The sequence below is a fragment of the Rana temporaria genome, chromosome 4 (genome assembly GCF_905171775.1).
Source record: "Rana temporaria chromosome 4, aRanTem1.1, whole genome shotgun sequence".
NCBI classification, from domain to species: Eukaryota; Metazoa; Chordata; class Amphibia; order Anura; family Ranidae; genus Rana; species Rana temporaria.
This window is the reverse complement of record NC_053492.1, coordinates 434,240,094-434,257,295: the sequence shown is the minus strand read 5'-3', so window position 1 is coordinate 434,257,295 and position 17,202 is coordinate 434,240,094. Positions and strand designations below refer to the sequence as shown.

Genomic DNA, 17,202 nt, shown 5'->3' with positions numbered 1-17,202 from the left:
TATTTCCTGGGTTATATATATATATATATATATATATATGTATATATATTATTATTTTATTCTGCTCATACAGCCCCCATCTCCGTGTATACAGCAGCAGCCCGGAATCTCTATACCGGAAGTGTATCATACAACGGAACTATTGTATCATACAACGCGGCGCTGCTCTATCAATTTGAATATTCTTTCCCGTGCACTCATTGGTTCTTCTCTTAGTAAGCCCCAGCCAATCACCGAATCTTAACCAGAGCTGTCCTCAGCCACTCCTGTCCCGCTTTACATCCTTCTGCTCTAAATTTGAACGCAAGCCCCGCCCACTCCTTCGGCGTGACTCGGGCACGTGGGCGTGGTACCTTGGCTGCGCTCTGGCGAATGAGATGCGAGGGATTCGTCTTTGATCCAATGGCCTTGACTGTGGCCGAAGTGGGCGGGCGGAAGGATTGTTGTGTTGGGGACGGCGCGGTGGTTGAATCGTTATCGGTGAAGAAACGGGAGGAGGTGGCATGTGCCGGGCACTGATCTTCGGGTGACAGGTCAGTGTGCCCCGAGGTGGGGGGAGGAGGAGGGATGTGTAATGGGCTCCTCCGGTCTGATCTTCGCTGTGCTCGGTGTTGTGGCTGATGGATCGGTAATCTGTGCACAAATCTGATCGGTATTGTCCCATCTGATCGGTGGTCCGTGTATATAACCAGCTGTGGAGGACGTTTCCTGCTACTATTTCCGGGTGTTTTATGATATGTGTTTAATGATATTAAAGGAATAGTCCACCCGAAATAAACAATGGATACAATGTACTGGGTGAGGTCAGATCTGGAGTGGAAGGGGGCGTCAGATCTGGAGTGGAAGGGGGCGTCAGATCTGGAGTGGAAGGGGGCGTCAGATCTGCAGTGGAAGGGGGGCGTCAGATCTGCAGTGGAAGGGGGGCGTCAGATCTGCAGTGGAAGGGGGGCGTCAGATCTGCAGTGGAAGGGGGGCGTCAGATCTGGAGTGGAAGGGGGGCGTCAGATCTGGAGTGGAAGGGGGGCGTCAGATCTGGAGTGGAAGGGGGGCGTCAGATCTGGAGTGGAAGGGGGGGGTCAGATCTGGAGTGGAAGGGGGGGCGTCAGATCTGGAGTGGAAGGGGGGCGTCAGATCTGGAGTGGAAGGGGGGCGTCAGATCTGGAGTGGAAGGGGGGCGTCAGATCTGGAGTGGAAAGGGGGCGTCAGATCTGGAGTGGAAAGGGGGCGTCAGATCTGGAGTGGAAAGGGGGCGTCAGATCTGGAGTGGAAAGGGGGCGTCAGATCTGGAGTGGAAGGGGGTTGGGGGCATCAGATCTGGAGTGGAGCGGGGTTAGATCTGGAGTGGAGGGAGGGGGGTCAGATCTGGAGGGGGGTCAGATATGGAGTGGAAACGGGTTGGGGGCGTCGGATCTGGAGTGGAAGGGGGTGTCAGATCTGGAGTGGAAGGGGGTTGGGTGCATCAGATCTGGAGTGGAAGGGGGTGTCAGATCTGGAGTGGAAGGGGGTTGGGTGCATCAGATCTGGAGTGGAAGGGGGTTGGGTGCGTCAGATCTGGAGTGGAAGGGGGTTGGGGGGGTCAGATCTGGAGTGGAAAGGGTTTGGGGGGTGTCAGATCTGATGTGGAAGGGGTTTGGGGGGGGTCAGATCTGGAGTGAAAGAAGGGAGGGGTCAGATCTGGAGTGGAAGAAGGGGGGGGGTCAGTTCTGGAGTGGAAGAAGGGGGGGGTCAGTTCTGGAGTGGAAGAAGGGGGGGGGGGTCAGTTCTGGAGTGGAAAGGGAGGTCAGATCTGGAGTGGAAAGGGAGGTCAGATCTGGAGTGGTGGAAGGGGAGGTCAGATCTGGAGTGAAAGGAAGGGGGGGGGTCAGATCTGGAGTGAAAGGAAGGGGGGGGTCAGATCTGGAGTGGAGGAAGGGGGGGGGGTCAGATCTGGAGTGGAGGAAGGGGGGGGGGGCAGATCTGGAGTGGAGGAAGGGGGGGGGGGTCAGATCTGGAGTGGAAGAAGGGGGGGGTCAGATCTGGAGTGGAAGAAGGGGGGGGGTCAGTTCTGGAGTGGAGGAAGGGGGGGGGTCAGATCTGGAGTGGAAAGGGAGGTCAGATCTGGAGTGGTGGAAGGGGAGGTCAGATCTGGAGTGAAAGGAAGGGGGGGGGGGTCAGATCTGGAGTGGAGGAAGGGGGGAGGTCAGATCTGGAGTGAAAGGAAGGGGGGGGGGTCAGATCTGGAGTGAAAGGAAGGGGGGAGGTCAGATCTGGAGTGAAAGGAAGGGGGGGTCAGATCTGGAGTGAAAGGAAGAGGGGAGGTCAGATCTGGAGTGGAAGAAGGGGGGGGGGGGTCAGTTCTGGAGTGGAAGAAGGGGGGGGGTCAGATCTGGAGTGGAAGAAGGGGGGGGGTCAGATCTGGAGTGGAAAGGGAGGTCAGATCTGGAGTGGTGGAAGGGGAGGTCAGATCTGGAGTGGAAGGGGGGGGGTCAGATCTGGAGTGGAAGAAGGGGGGGGGGTCAGATCTGGAGTGGAAGAAGGGGGGGGGGGGGTCAGTTCTGGAGTGAAAGGAAGGGGGGGGGGTCAGATCTGGAGTGGAGGAAGGGGGGAGGTCAGATCTGGAGTGGAGGAAGGGGGAGGTCAGATCTGGAGTGAAAGGAAGGGGGAGGTCAGATCTGGAGTGAAAGGAAGGGGGAGGTCAGATCTGGAGTGAAAGGAAGGGGGGGAGGTCAGATCTGGAGTGAAAGGAAGGGGGAGGTCAGATCTGGAGTGAAAGGAAGGGGGGAGGTCAGATCTGGAGTGAAAGGAAGGGGGGAGGTCAGATCTGGAGTGAAAGGAAGGGGGGGGGTCAGATCTGGAGGGGAAGAAGGGGGGGGGGTCAGATCTGGAGTGAAAGGAAGGGGGGGGTCAGATCTGGAGTGAAAGGAAGGGGGGAGGTCAGATCTGGAGTGGAAGAAGGGGGGAGGTCAGATCTGGAGTGAAAGGAAGGGGGGAGGTCAGATCTGGAGTGGAAGAAGGGGGGGGGGGTCAGATCTGGAGTGAAAGGAAGGGGGGGGTCAGATCTGGAGTGAAAGGAAGGGGGGAGGTCAGATCTGGAGTGGAAGAAGGGGGGAGGTCAGATCTGGAGTGAAAGGAAGGGGGGGGTCAGATCTGGAGTGAAAGGAAGGGGGGGAGGTCAGATCTGGAGTGAAAGGAAGGGGGGGGTCAGATCTGGAGTGAAAGGAAGGGGGGGTCAGATCTGGAGTGAAAGGAAGGGGGGGGTCAGATCTGGAGTGAAAGGAAGGGGGGAGGTCAGATCTGGAGTGAAAGGAAGGGGGGGGGTCAGATGTGGAGTGGAAGATGGGGGGGGGGGGCAGATCTGGAGTGAAAGGAAGGGGGGGGGTCAGATCTGGAGTGAAAGGAAGGGGGGAGGTCAGATCTGGAGTGGAAGAAGGGGGGAGGTCAGATCTGGAGTGAAAGGAAGGGGGGAGGTCAGATCTGGAGTGGAAGAAGGGGGGGGGGGGTCAGATCTGGAGTGAAAGGAAGGGGGGGGTCAGATCTGGAGTGAAAGGAAGGGGGGAGGTCAGATCTGGAGTGGAAGAAGGGGGGAGGTCAGATCTGGAGTGAAAGGAAGGGGGGAGGTCAGATCTGGAGTGAAAGGAAGGGGGGGGGGTCAGATCTGGAGTGAAAGGAAGGGGGGGAGGTCAGATCTGGAGTGAAAGGAAGGGGGGGGTCAGATCTGGAGTGGAAGAAGGGGGGAGGTCAGATCTGGAGTGAAAGGAAGGGGGGGGTCAGATCTGGAGTGAAAGGAAGGGGGGGAGGTCAGATCTGGAGTGAAAGGAAGGGGGAGGTCAGATCTGGAGTGGAAGAAGGGGGGGGGGTCAGATCTGGAGTGAAAGGAAGGGGGGGGGGGTCAGATCTGGAGTGAAAGGAAGGGGGGAGGTCAGATCTGGAGTGGAAGAAGGGGGGAGGTCAGATCTGGAGTGAAAGGAAGGGGGGGGTCAGATCTGGAGTGAAAGGAAGGGGGGGAGGTCAGATCTGGAGTGGAAGAAGGGGGGGGGGGTCAGATCTGGAGTGAAAGGAAGGGGGGGGGTCAGATCTGGAGTGAAAGGAAGGGGGGAGGTCAGATCTGGAGTGAAAGGAAGGGGGGAGGTCAGATCTGGAGTGAAAGGAAGGGGGGGGTCAGATCTGGAGTGAAAGGAAGGGGGGGAGGTCAGATCTGGAGTGAAAGGAAGGGGGGGGTCAGATCTGGAGTGGAAGGGAAGGAGAGGTCAGATCTGGAGTGGAGGGGGGGGGGGGGGGGTCAGATCTGGAGATTGCCACACTGCAGGTTGGGGGGGGGCTGAGGAAGGGGGTGCTGTGTAAGTTCACCTTACAGATTTAAGTAGAGGCTGCACACAATTGTTAGTCTGTGGCAGGCTGAAATACTCTGCAGCTGAACACTATACTGAGTGGTGCTCCCTTCCTGTCCCATAGCCAAAATAGGAAGTGAGGAAATCTCCCTAGTGGGGACAGATAAAAACCTGACAGGTGTTCTAATCCCTCTCGAGGTTTGCTTTAACTTATATTTTTTTAGTGCCATTCCTGCCGCTGCTTACCCACAGCCTGGCTGAAAATCTACTAATGGAGGCGATCTGGACGCCCTGTATACTGGGCACACTCCCAACATCACTGGAAGGAGTGATCTTCCTTTTTTAAAGCCCATCTGTGGGGAAAACTGCAAGGGTAAAATGATCATTAAAGCGGAGGTCCACACAAAAAGTTTTGGGTTCCAAAAAGTCACGTCTGTAAAAGAAGTCCATGGAAATGTATTCTTTATTCTGAACTGCTTTTATTTTTGTCCCAGGGTTGAATTGTACGAGTGGAGCCGTTCAGCAGTACAATGAGCTGGGTGGTGGAAGCGTGGAAGGAGGGTCTCCCCACCAAGACCCTTCAGAAGATTCAGGAGCTGGAGAGTCAGCTGGATAAGCTGAAAAAGGAGCGACAGCAGAGGCAGTTCCAGCTGGAGTCTCTGGAGGATGCCTTCCAGAAACAGAAACAAAAGGTACATCTAACTAAATCCATTATAGGAAATAATTATAGGAAATAAAAAGATACGTCCACCCGGAAGCATTAGACTTCCTTTGCAAGCATCAGTTTCTCTCTGCCAGTTGAAAGTAGCAAAAAATGTGTTTTTTTGTACTATAGTATTACATTAAAGTCCAATTAAACCCTCATTATTACTGTTATGCAGCCAGGCTCTACATACCATAATAAATATAGCGCTGTTTCGCTTTTTGTACACTATGTCAGGCATCGCTAAATGGCGGACCAAGCTAATAATGTGAAGGGGCTCAGTGCTTTGTGGGGGTGGATGTCAAGAGGACAGAGCACACAACTCTGTGTGTGATGTTAAGGGGGGGGGGGGTTAAATGTGAAGGGGGGCAGTGATCTAAAGGGGGAGAGGGCAGCATAGGGGAGATGTGAACGGGACACAGTTTGGCTGGTGGGTGATGTGAAGGGGGCAGATGATAGTACTGTGGGGGAGGGTTGTGAAGGGGGCAGAGGCCGGTACTGTGTGTGTGGTGGGATGGGGGTGATGATTTGAAGGGGGGTTGATGACAGCCGTAAATTAAGAGTGTGTGTGATGTGAAGGGGGTTCAGTACACTATTGTAAAGCGGGGGGGGGGGGGGGTGATTTTCAGGGGGCCTGAGAACCCTACTGTAAAGAGGAAACTGAATTAGTTAAGGACTGTGATGTGTGTGTGTGTAGGGGGGAGGACTGAGAACACTGATGTGAGTGATTATGATATAGGAGGAGAGGGCTGGGAAAAAAAAATGCGGTTCAGACCTCTGGTGGAAGAAAATTTTACTGGTTGGACCACCAAGAATTTTAATTCAATTTTCCTACACCAAGTGCTTCCACGAGGGTCAAAGGCTAACTCTACTTTTTGAAAGAAAAAAAAATAAGAAGTACACTTTTTTTTATTAAAATTTGCATTTCTTCTTTTTTGGGGAAATGGGCCTGCCGAGCAGGTCAACTGAGATCAGTGGATCGTGGGTGCAATGTGCAGACTCTTCCTCCACCTCTGTCCATACCGAGATTTGACTTTCAGCTGAAGAGCTGTAAGAAGTGTCAATTGCCTATGAGTGCAGTGATCACCGCACTTGGGTTCCATGGAGAACTACAAGTCTATCTGCTGCAGTGCCAGCTGGGACTTGTAGTTTATTTATTCACAGCTCTCAATGAATAATGCAGCTGTATGGGCTGAACATTGCTCTTCTAATCTGAGAGCTGCTGCAGGGGAAAGAATGCCCACATGCTGCTAGTGGGGGGTCTGCTTGGCACCATGTTAAATGTTACACCCTAAATATTGGTGTAAAATGGTCCTAAATGTTCATCTTTAGGAGCATGTTACTCCCATATTTAGGGTGTGACATGATCCTATTTACTCACCTCCTGCCGCCAGCGCCGCTCTCCTTGCGACAGCGGGTGGTAGATCTTCTGAAAACGGCACACCCACACACCCGTATAATTCATTAACCTTTTCTGTGAATAGACTACAAGTACCCTCAGCCATTGCAGCTGACTGCTTGTAGCTCTCAATGAACTGTGAGGAAGCTGCTGAGCGCTCTCATAGCTCATTGATTCTTCCTGCAATTCAATAACTGCCTGCCCATATTGGAGGTACAGGCAGACAATGTACTAACAGTCTGCAGGATCTAGGCATTGCACCTGCGATCTGCTGATCACAATGCTTTACAGGATGCAATGCAAAAATATTTTTTTTTTTTTTTTTTTTTTTTTATATTTGTGGATTTGTTCCTAAAATCCTAGACCCCTTTCACACGGGTAATCCAGTTAGGTCCGTCTGTCAGGTTTTCAGGCAGACCTGATAAGGTGGTCAATGCATGGGTCAGCAGGTGTAAACAAAATTATGTCCTTTTACACCCACCTACCTCTGGGTCCAAACAGGCCCGCTAAAAAAAAATGGAGGTCTGCGACTAGAGCTGCACGATTCTGGCTAAAAGGAGAATCACAATTTTTTTGATTAGAAGATAGATCACGATTCTCGCAATGTAACATCATCTTTCACATTAAAACAAAAAAATAAATACAATTGGGCTAACTTTACTGTTTGTGTTTTTTTTTTTTTTTTTTTTTTTTTTTATATTCACTGAAGTGTATTTTTCCCCAAAAAATGTCATTTGAAAGAACGCTGGGCAAATACAGTGTGACATAAAATATTGCAGCAATTGCCATTTTATTCCCTAGGGCAGTGATGGCGAACCTTGGCACCCCAGATGTTTTGGAACTACATTTCCCATGATGCTCAACTACACTGCAGAGCGCATGAGCTTCATGGGAAATGTAGTTCCAAAACATCTGGGGTGCCAAGGTTCACCATCACTGCCCTAGGGTCTCTGCTAAAATATATCTAATGTTTGGGGGTTCCAAGTAATTTTCTAGCAAAAAATATTGATCTTAACTTAAACAAGTGTCAGAAAAAGACTTGGGCCCAGATTCACCGAAAGCGGGCACACATTACGCCGCCGTAGCGCAAATAATATACGCTACGCCAGCGCAGCGAGGCAAGCATGGAATTCACAAAGCCAGTGCTGCCAAAACTGCGCTGGGTTTCGAAGGCGTAAGTCGGTGGAAGTGGGCGTGACCCCATGCAAATGATGGGCCGAGCGCCCGCCAGATACGTATCACCAACTGCGCATGCGCCGAGACGAGGACGCATCCCTCTGCGCATGCTCACAACCACGTCGGAACAACTGCCTAAAATACGCCGGATCACTGCCTACGCCGTGAACGTAACCCACGCCAAGCCACCCACACGTCCAACGTAAACTCCGTAAAATACGCCGGCTTGTGTTCCCTGGTGCAGACCTTTGCATGTCTGCTGCTGGGTTACACCTCCTTTATGGGGCTTAACTTTACGCCGGACGTACAACCTACGCGCACATTGCGTAGCCTGCGTCGGGCGCACGTACGTACGTGAATCGCCGTATTTCCCTCATTTGCCTATCTGAATAGAAAATCAGTGGGAGTGCCACATGCGTCCAGCCTAAATATGCGCTTACGCTACGCCGGCGTAGGCAAGTTATGTCGGCGGGATGAAGCCTGTTTTTAGGCGTATCTTAGTTTGTGGGTCCGGCGCACATTTGCACTTACGCGGCGTATCTTGAAATACGTTGGCGCAAGTGCTTTGTGAATCCGGGCCTTGGACTTTAAGTGGTTAAACTTCCTGCCATGTTGTTAAAAACTTGGCAGTCTGCCCAGATTTTTTTCTTTACACACACAGTTTATCCCTTTGATCTTGGCACTAAGCATTGGTTAAAATGTTTCCTATTAAAAACTCGGCAGACTGCCCTGATAGTTTCTTTTGACAGCTGATAAGTCTCTACCCTTGTTATATGAAAGAATCAGCAAACTCTGCATTGGAGATCGTCAGGGGGGTTGAATCGAGATCACGATTTTTTAACAATTTAATTGTGCAGCTCTATCTGCGACTCTGTGTCCTCTTCCATTTTGGCGGACTGAATCTGAGGCAGCCAGCTGTAAATGGACAGCGAAATCCGTTTATTCCCAGACTGCCCATAGAGGAGGTGACTGCAATTTTCTGATTTCTGTAAAATAGCGTGCTGCTCTGGATGTCGCACTGCTTGTGCCCACTAAATGTGTCTGCATTGGAACTATAATGAGAATGTAGGCCATACTAACATATTTTAATATTTTGGATGGGTGGAACAGGTAGAGAGTGAGAAGAGTGAGGCGACGTCCCTGAAAAGAGAGAATCAGAGCTTGATAGAATTATGTGACAGCCAGGAGAAGACGAGGCAGAAGTTGGCCCATGACCAGCAAATGAAGGACACCCAGATCAACCTCCTGGAGGGCCAACTGATCGCAAGTAAAAAGCAGATTGAGAAGCTGGAGCAGGACCTGAAAAGGTGAGCGACTACTTGCTTGTATGTATGGCTCAGAGGCGCATAGATGGTCTGGATGGACTGAAGTTTCTTAACCAATTAAGACCCGGACCAAAATGCAGCTAAAGGACCTTGCCCCTTTTTGCGATTCGGTATTGCGTCGCTTTAACTGACAATTGCTCGTTTGTGCGACGTGGCTCCCAAACAAAATTGGCGTCCTTTTTTTTCCCCCACAAATAGAGCTTTCTTTTGGTGGTATTTGATCACCTCTGCGGTTTTTATTTTTTGCCCTATAAACAAAAATAGAGCGCCAATTTTGAAAAAAATGCAATATTTTTTTACTTTTTGCCATAATAAATATTCCCCAAAAATATATATTAATTTTTTTTTCCCTCAGTTTAGGCCGATACGTATTCTACCTATTTTTGGTAAAAAAAAAACGCAATAAGCGTTTAATGGTTGGTTTGCGCAAAATTTATAGCGTTTACAAAATAGAGGATAGTTTTATTGCATTTTTATTAATTTTTTACTACTAATGGCGGCGATCAGCGTTTTTTTTTTTTTTTTCGTGACCACGACATTATGGCGGACACTTCGGACAATTTTGACACATTTTTGGGACCATTGGCATTTTCACAGCAAAAAATGCATTTAAAATGCATTGTTTATTGTGAAAATGACAGTTGCAGTTTGGGAGTTAACCACAGGGGGCGCTGATGGGGTTATGTGTGACCTGAAGTGTGTTTACAACTGTAGGGGGGTGTGGCTGTAGGTGTGACATCATCGATTGTGTCCCCCTATAAAAGGGATGATACGATCGATGACGCCGCCACAGTGAAGAACGGGGAAGCTGTGTTTACACACGGCTCTCCCCGTTCTTTAGCTTCGGGGACCGATCGCGGGACTCCAGCTGCGATCGGGTCCGCGAGTCCCGCGGTCACGGAGCTTCGACCGGGTCGCGGGAGCGCGCCCGCGACCCCATGGCTGGGCTTAAAGAGCAACGTACCTATACGTTGATGTGCCCAGCTTTGCCATTCTGCCGACGTATATCGGCGTGAAAGTGGTTAACTACTTTTATGGCGTTTAGCTGACTATGTGCCAGTATGCTATCCATTCTTGAATGATCAAATTTTAGATGTGAAAATACTTGCATCATGGTTTGCTTTCTCCATATTTGTGTTTTTATGACTTAGATACAAGAGTGACCTGGAGAGGGGTCAGCAATCGTTTAATGGGATGGACATGTCGGTATGCGTCACTCCTCAGAAGAGCTTCGCTGCTTCATTTACACCTGTCAAGTTCGATGGTAAATTATACTTGTTTGTGATCATCATAGAGACGTCATTGGGCCCTAAAAGATGTGATCACGATTGTAGATTCGTTTATATTAGACCCCTTTCATACTGGGTCGTTTTGCAGGCGCTATTGGGCTAAAAATATCGCCTGCAAACCAACCTAAAACGGTAGTAGGACGGTAAAAAAAAGTCCGTGGAGCGGTGTGTGTATACCGCTCTTGCCCATTGAAATCAATGGGACACCGCAGCTATACCGCCGGCAAAGTGCCTCTGCTGAAGTGCTTTGGGGTGGTTTTTAACCCTTTCTCGGCCGCTAGCGGGGGTAAAACCATCCCGCTAGTGGGCGAATAGCGCGGCAAAATGGGCGGTAAAGTCCTGCCCCAGTGTGAAAGGGGTCTAAAGGGTATTATGTAGACTTGGGGACCGTGCTGTTTTTTGCATTATGTATGACTTGCACATAGCACTGCCCCTGGTCTCTCTCTGTTGAGTGGTTTAAAGAGGAGCCCCCCCACCCAAAAAAAAAAAAAAGAGTCAGCGGCTCCAAATTCTGCAGCTGCTGACTTTTAATATCAGGGCACTTGCCTGTCCATGCACCCAGCTGTGTCCTCACCCAAGCCAATTCTTCAGTCGGCTATCGGTGCTGAAGATGCCGTCTTGACTAAGGGAAACTTGCAGTGAAGCCTCAAAGTTTCCTATTGCACATGCGTGGAGCGTGCTGCACTTTGTAAATGGGCCGCAGTCTCCTGGGACCTGTGAAGTGTCCCAGAAGGCTGCAGGGGAAGGAGGGGGGCTGAACTTACGGCTCAGTTTGCTGCAGCGCCAAATGTGGCAACAAAGGAAAGGGGGGGGGGGTTGGCGGCAGACAAGTGGAGGTCTGCTTTAAGATCTATAATTGCCGGTTATCTTGCCAACTTGTCTTCTGCTTTATACCTGCCTCTAGATTGAGTTTTTGCATTTTGCATATTTCTTGACCATTACTTTTTTTATTTAGAGTCAAAGTATGAGGAGCTGCAGGACAAGTACAATAAAGAAGTGGAGGAGAGGAAAAAGCTGGAAACTGAATTAAAAATTCTTCAGATTAAAGTAAGTAAAATGTTTACTTTTAAAGCGGAGTTCCACCCATAAAATTTACTTTGCATTAGTCTTCAGGAAAAAACATAAGTAAAAAAAATGTTTAATTAAATTTTTTTTACTCTTTCCTGGTTGTTGCTAAGGGGTACCTTGTAATCTGCCTCTTCCTCTCCCTGGCGCCTTACGTAATTTCCTCTCAGTGCCCGTGTTCGATAGTGCTCCTGGGAGATGTGTGTCATCGTTTCCCAGGAGTCAGTGGGCAGCACCGAGGGCTTTGTTGCCATCACAACGGGGCGGGCACTTGTGACGACGCTGCTCGTTGTGATGGCAATGTGGGGCGTTTACAGCACTTTGATATGGTCATACTGCACATGCGCAAGAATGGGCGGTGCATGCTGGTCACTCGGCTGCACTGTGTCCCGGAACATTATGCTTGTGGGCTTCACATGCCCACAAGCAATATGGGAACGGCCAGGAAGAAATTATATAAGTTACATTTTTTTTATTAAACTGGACATCGGTGGAAGAAATTTACAAAAGACGGGAGTGTTGTATGTGAAAGTTTTATATAAAACATTTTTTTTATAAAAAAATGTCATTGGAACTCCACTTTAAAGTGATTTAAAACCTAAATAAGAAATATGAACAAAGCATATTCTACTGTGTACTTGTATCAATTAAGAGAAAATAAAGTGACAGGGGAGAGACCTGCCTCAGCTCTGTTCCTGTGTGCTATGGGGGTGGGGGGGGGTGTCCCCTCCCCTCCCCTTCCCCTTCACTTCAGTTCTCAGAGCTCTTTTTTCCTGAACTCTCAAACAAGCTTTAAATATTTTTGGACTTTGAACGGCTGTAGAGGAGACTGGAGATACCCAGGTACCATTTGTGTAGAACGATTGTTTTATCTGTGTATCACCTGATGCCAGTCGCTTCACTGGGTGTGTGTACATTTTAATATATATATATATATATATATATATATATATATATAATATATATTGGGTTTGCAGCCACTTGAAAGAGCACCCCTACACCTTTTAAAGTTCATGTAAAGACTAATTACATCCAAAACGTGTATTGTTCCAGGAAGTCCTCATCTCTTAAATCAGTGACCGTTGTCTCTGGTACAGGAAATGAGGTTAAATTTCCAAACGTCAACATGGTCAGCAGTTAAAGCGGGAGTTCAACTGAAAAACAATTATTAACATTAGATTGATGCTCATTTTGTCAAGGGGAATCGGTTGTTTTTTTTTTTTAAATCGAAGCTGTACTTACCGTTTTAGAGATAGATCTTCTCCGCCGCTTCTGGGTATGGTCTTCGGGACTGGGCGTTTCTATTTGACAGGCTTCCGACGGTCGCATACATCGCGTCACGAGTAGCCGAAAGAAGCCATAGTCGGTGCGGCTCTATACGGCGCCTGCGCACCGACGTCCGGCTACTTGCGACCGTCGGAAGCCTGCCAATCAAATAGGAAAGGCCAGTCCCGCAGCCCATACCCGGAAGCGGCGGAGAAGATCGCTCTCTAAAACAGTAAGTACAGCTTCGATTTAAAAAAAAACACCCGATTCCCCTTCACAAAATGAGCATCAATCTAATGTTAAAAATTAATAGGTAGATTCAGAAAGAGTTAGGCCGGCTTATCAGTAGATAAGCCGACCTAACTCTGAATCTACGCCGCCGTATGTTTAAGCGTATGCTCAAACAGAGATACGCTTAAACAAAGCTAAGATAGGCCGGCTTGCGCCATTCTATCTTAGCTTGCAATTTTTTGGATGGCCGCTAGGTGGCGCTTCCATTGCGGCCGGCGTAGATTATGTAAATGAGCTTTTACGACGATTCCCGAACGTACGCGAGCCCGCCGCAGTCGATTAACGTCGTTTCCGTAAGGCCTTAGGCGGCCTAAAGTTATTCCACCTATGAGGTGGAATAACAATGTTAAAGTATGGCCGCCGTTCCCGCCGCGAGGTTCGAATTTTTTACGTCGTTTGCATAAGTCGTCCGCGAATCGGGAGTTACGTCGTTTACGTCCGCGTCAAAATCAATAGACCCGTACGGCGTACTTAGCCGCAATGCGCCTGGGAAATGTAGGCGCCCGGCGCAAGCCTCATTAGCATTAAACACGCCCCCCCCAACCCATTTGAATTAGGCGCCCTTACGCCCGCCATGTTTACACTACGCTGCCCTAAGTAAGGAGGTAAGTGCTTTCTGAATCATGTACTTTCCTCTCTTACTTAAGGCGGCGTAGTGTAAACACGCTAGGCTGCGCCAACCTATTTTTAGGCGCCCCTACCTGAATCTACCCATACGTTTTTGGGTGAACCTCCACTTTAAAAAAAAATTAAAACGGACAGGTTCTGTTTCATGCCTTTTGCCTCTGGGAGTCTTGCCTGTGGCTGTCAGTCTTGCAATGCTTCAAGGGACTTGTAGTTCCACAACAGCTAGAAACAGCAAACTCAACAACTATCTGCCTGAATTGGTAAAGCAATCACAACCAATCAGGATTCAATTTTCCAAAGCTTGATCTATGAAGTAAACGTTCTCATTGGTTGCTAGAAGTTACTGCTCTTTGCTCTTATGCCTTATTGAAGAACTTTGTGTCCAAAGCTTCACAAGACATTTAGGGGTGTTGTATAAATCACATTTTTGTTTTCTAGCTTTTGAACCAGAATGCCCAGCCTACTTCCCAGAACCCCATCAATCACCGAGACATTGCTCGCCATCAGACTTCTTCCTCTGTCTTCTCCTGGCAACAAGAGCGTACGCCGAGCCGCGTTTCCTCCAGCAGCCACGACACGTCACTCAAAAGGAGCTTCTCTTCCACTCAGTGTCCCTGGGAGCAGGAGGAGACGCCAAGCAAAAGAGGCTACAAACCCGATACCTCCAACAGAAGCTTCTGTGATCCCCAGAACACCGCAGCAAGTGACCAGCTCAAGAGCCAAAACCAAGGTGACTTGAAACTTTATTTTCCATTAACCACTTAATGCCCGCCGCACGCCTATTTACGTCCACAGAATGGCACGTACAGGCAGATGGGCGTATATATACGTCCCTGCCTTCTAGCGGGTGGGGGGTCCGATCGGGACCCCCTCCGCTGCGTGCGGCTTACCTCGGGGAGCGATCCGGGAAGACGGCGCGGCTATTCGTTTATAGCCGCTCCCCGGAGCTGAAGAACGGGGAGAGCCGTATGTAAACACGGCTTCCCCGTGCTTCACTGTGGCGGCTGCATCGATCGAGTGATCCCTTTTATAGGGAGACTCGATCGATGACGTCAGACCTACAGCCACACCCCCCTACAGTTGTAAACACACACTAGGTGAACCCTAACTCCTACAGCGCCCCCTGTGGTTAACTCCCAAACTGCAACTGTCATTTTCACAATAAACAATGCAATTTAAATGCATTTTTTGCTGTGAAAATGACAATGGTCCCAAAAATGTGTCAAAATTGTCCGAAGTGTCCGCCATAATGTCGCAGTCAAGAAAAAAATCGCTGATCGCCGCCAATAGTAGTAAAAAAAAAAAATTTATAAAAATGCAATAAAACTATCCCCTATTTTGTAAACGCTATAAATTTTGCGCAAACCAACCGATAAACACTTATTGCGTTTTTTTTTTTTTTTTTTTTACCAAAAATAGGTAGAAGAATACGTATCGGCCTAAACTGAGGGAAAAAAAAATGTTTGTTTATGTTTTTGGGGGATATTTATTATAGCAAAAAGTAAAAAATATTGAATTTTTTTTTCAAAATTGTCGCTCTATTTTTGTTTATAGCGCAAAAAATAAAAACCGCAGAGGTGATCAAATACCACCAAAAGAAAGCTCTATTTGTGGGGGAAAAAGGATGCCAATTTTGTTTGGGAGCCACGTCGCACGACCGCGCAATTGTTTGTTAAAGCGACGCAGTGCCAAATCGCAAAACCTGGCCTGGGCATTTAGCTGCCTAAAGGTCCGGGGCTTACGTGGTTAAGATTTTGTTGAATTGTTCTTGAAGGTGCATGTTCCAGTAATGTCATCCTGATCCTTTTTTCATCTATAACTAAAGACAAATTATTTTTTTTTTTTTCTGGTTTATATAGTGGCGAAGGATTAGAACACCTGTCAGGTTTTTTTAAATGTGGTCTGTGCCCCCATTAGGAAGATATGCTCTCTATACGTCCGGTTTATCCTGTTCAGTGACACTTAACCACTTAAGGGCCGGGCCTGTTTTTCAAACTTGTTCTTTTTTCTATTTTTTTTTTTTGCTGGAAAATTAGAGAATACAATAGCGGTCGTTGCAATACTTCCCGTCGCACCGTAAATGTGCAGTGGTCTTACAAGTGCACTTTTTTTAATTAAAGCCCAAAAATGGAACTTACACTTTTTTGCAACACACTGCGCCCCCCGTGTCACATTTGCCACCTTTGAGGGGGGAGCATATAGTTGTGTAATACAGGTATTTTCTCCCATTTCCGGGCATAGATACCCGAGCCACCCACGGGTATCTACGCCACTTCCAGGATAGCGCAGCGTGAGTAGGGAACCAGGAAGTGAAGCCGCAAGGCCGACATTGCCGGCGCCCTGGACATGTATGTGTCCTTATTTTAAAAGTCAGCTGCCGTATATTGACAGCAGGCGGTCCGTAAGTGGTTAAAGAAAATCACACATTTTGGGATGTCATCAGAACAGATCAGAGGGCACATCTTTCAATGGGGACACAAATTCTAGTGATGACATAGGATTTCCCCACTTTGGAGAGATTACCTGTAGCTTCCTGTTTTGTGGTTTGGGACAGGACGCAAAGGAAAATCTCACCAATGGGACACAGATGGCCAAAAAACTGACAGGGGGGTTATAACCCTCCCCACCCTGCTCTCACTTCTGCTTTTAAAAATCTTCTTGCTAGATGACCTGTAAAACTTCCCAAAATCTGTCACTTTCCAGAGTGTCGTATCCCTAGATGCTCCAGCCCCTCTTTCCTTTCCTCGCAAAAAGTGCAGATGACAGTGCTAAGGCATAGGAGGAGATTTACTAAAACTGGTGCATACAAATTCTGGTGCGGCTGTGCATAGTAACCAATTGGCTTCTGGGTTTGATTGTCAATGCTTAAAGCGGTAGTAAAGTCTCTTCCTTTATTTCAAAAAAATGGTCCCCTGTGCAGGCTTGGGTCATAATGTACTAGTATGCACACACACAGTGACAGGGTCGCTTTAAAAAGAGAATACCCTATTGCAGCCAAAGGTAAATGATCTAGTTGGAGCAAGTCTGCTTCGGAGTCAGAAGAAATATTTGGTGACAGAATTGTCTTTAGCGCCCTTTCACACGGGCTGCCCGATCAGGTCCGCTTGTCTGTTTTTTAGGTGGACCTGATCAGACCCTCCAGTCTCCTCTATAGAGTGGCGGATGTCAGCGGGCACATGTCTGCTGACACCCGCCGCCATCCGATCCGATCCTACCCGCAAAAAACAGACGTATGGTGGTCCTATTTTCCATCCGTCCAGCGGATCGAATGGAAACGCATAGGCGGTTCATCTCCATCCAATTTCCCCACAGAAGAGTGGACAGACCTGTCATCCACCTGCTCAGAGGGGATCAGTAGAGCGTTCCCCCTACTGAGCAAGAGGGAGTTGCTACACGGAGGTGCCCGAGTGAAAGGGGTCTTAAAGTGGAGGTTCCCCTAAAAATAAACTTTTAACATTGCATTTATGAGATTAATGACAATTAGAATCGGCTGTTTTTTAAAAAAAAAATACGTCCGTACATACCGTTTCCTATATGTGTTCTCACCGCCGCTTCCGGGTATGATGGTCGGGGGTGGGCGTTCCTAATTGATTGACAGGCATCCGACCGACGCATACAGCGCGTCACGAGATGCCGAAAGAAGCCGAACGTCGGTGAGGCTCTATACGGCGCCTGCACACCGACGTTCGGCATCTTGTGACGCGCTGTATGCGTCAGTCGGATGCCTGTCAATCAATTGGGAACGCCCAGCCCC

General features: G+C 48.7%; 1 protein-coding gene across 1 annotated transcript in view; it reads left to right on the top strand.

The window, feature by feature from the left end:
• Positions 1–414: 414 nt before the first annotated feature.
• Positions 415–17,202, top strand: part of CENPF (centromere protein F) — a 64,922-nt gene continuing 48,134 nt past the window's right edge. Inside the window, exons 1-6 of the mRNA XM_040351452.1 lie at positions 415–533; positions 4,802–4,999; positions 8,696–8,892; positions 10,062–10,174; positions 11,155–11,246; positions 13,887–14,178. Coding sequence (XP_040207386.1) covers positions 4,838–4,999; positions 8,696–8,892; positions 10,062–10,174; positions 11,155–11,246; positions 13,887–14,178 — 856 coding nt within the window. The 5' untranslated portion in view covers positions 415–533; positions 4,802–4,837. The remainder of the gene's footprint in view (positions 534–4,801; positions 5,000–8,695; positions 8,893–10,061; positions 10,175–11,154; positions 11,247–13,886; positions 14,179–17,202) is intronic.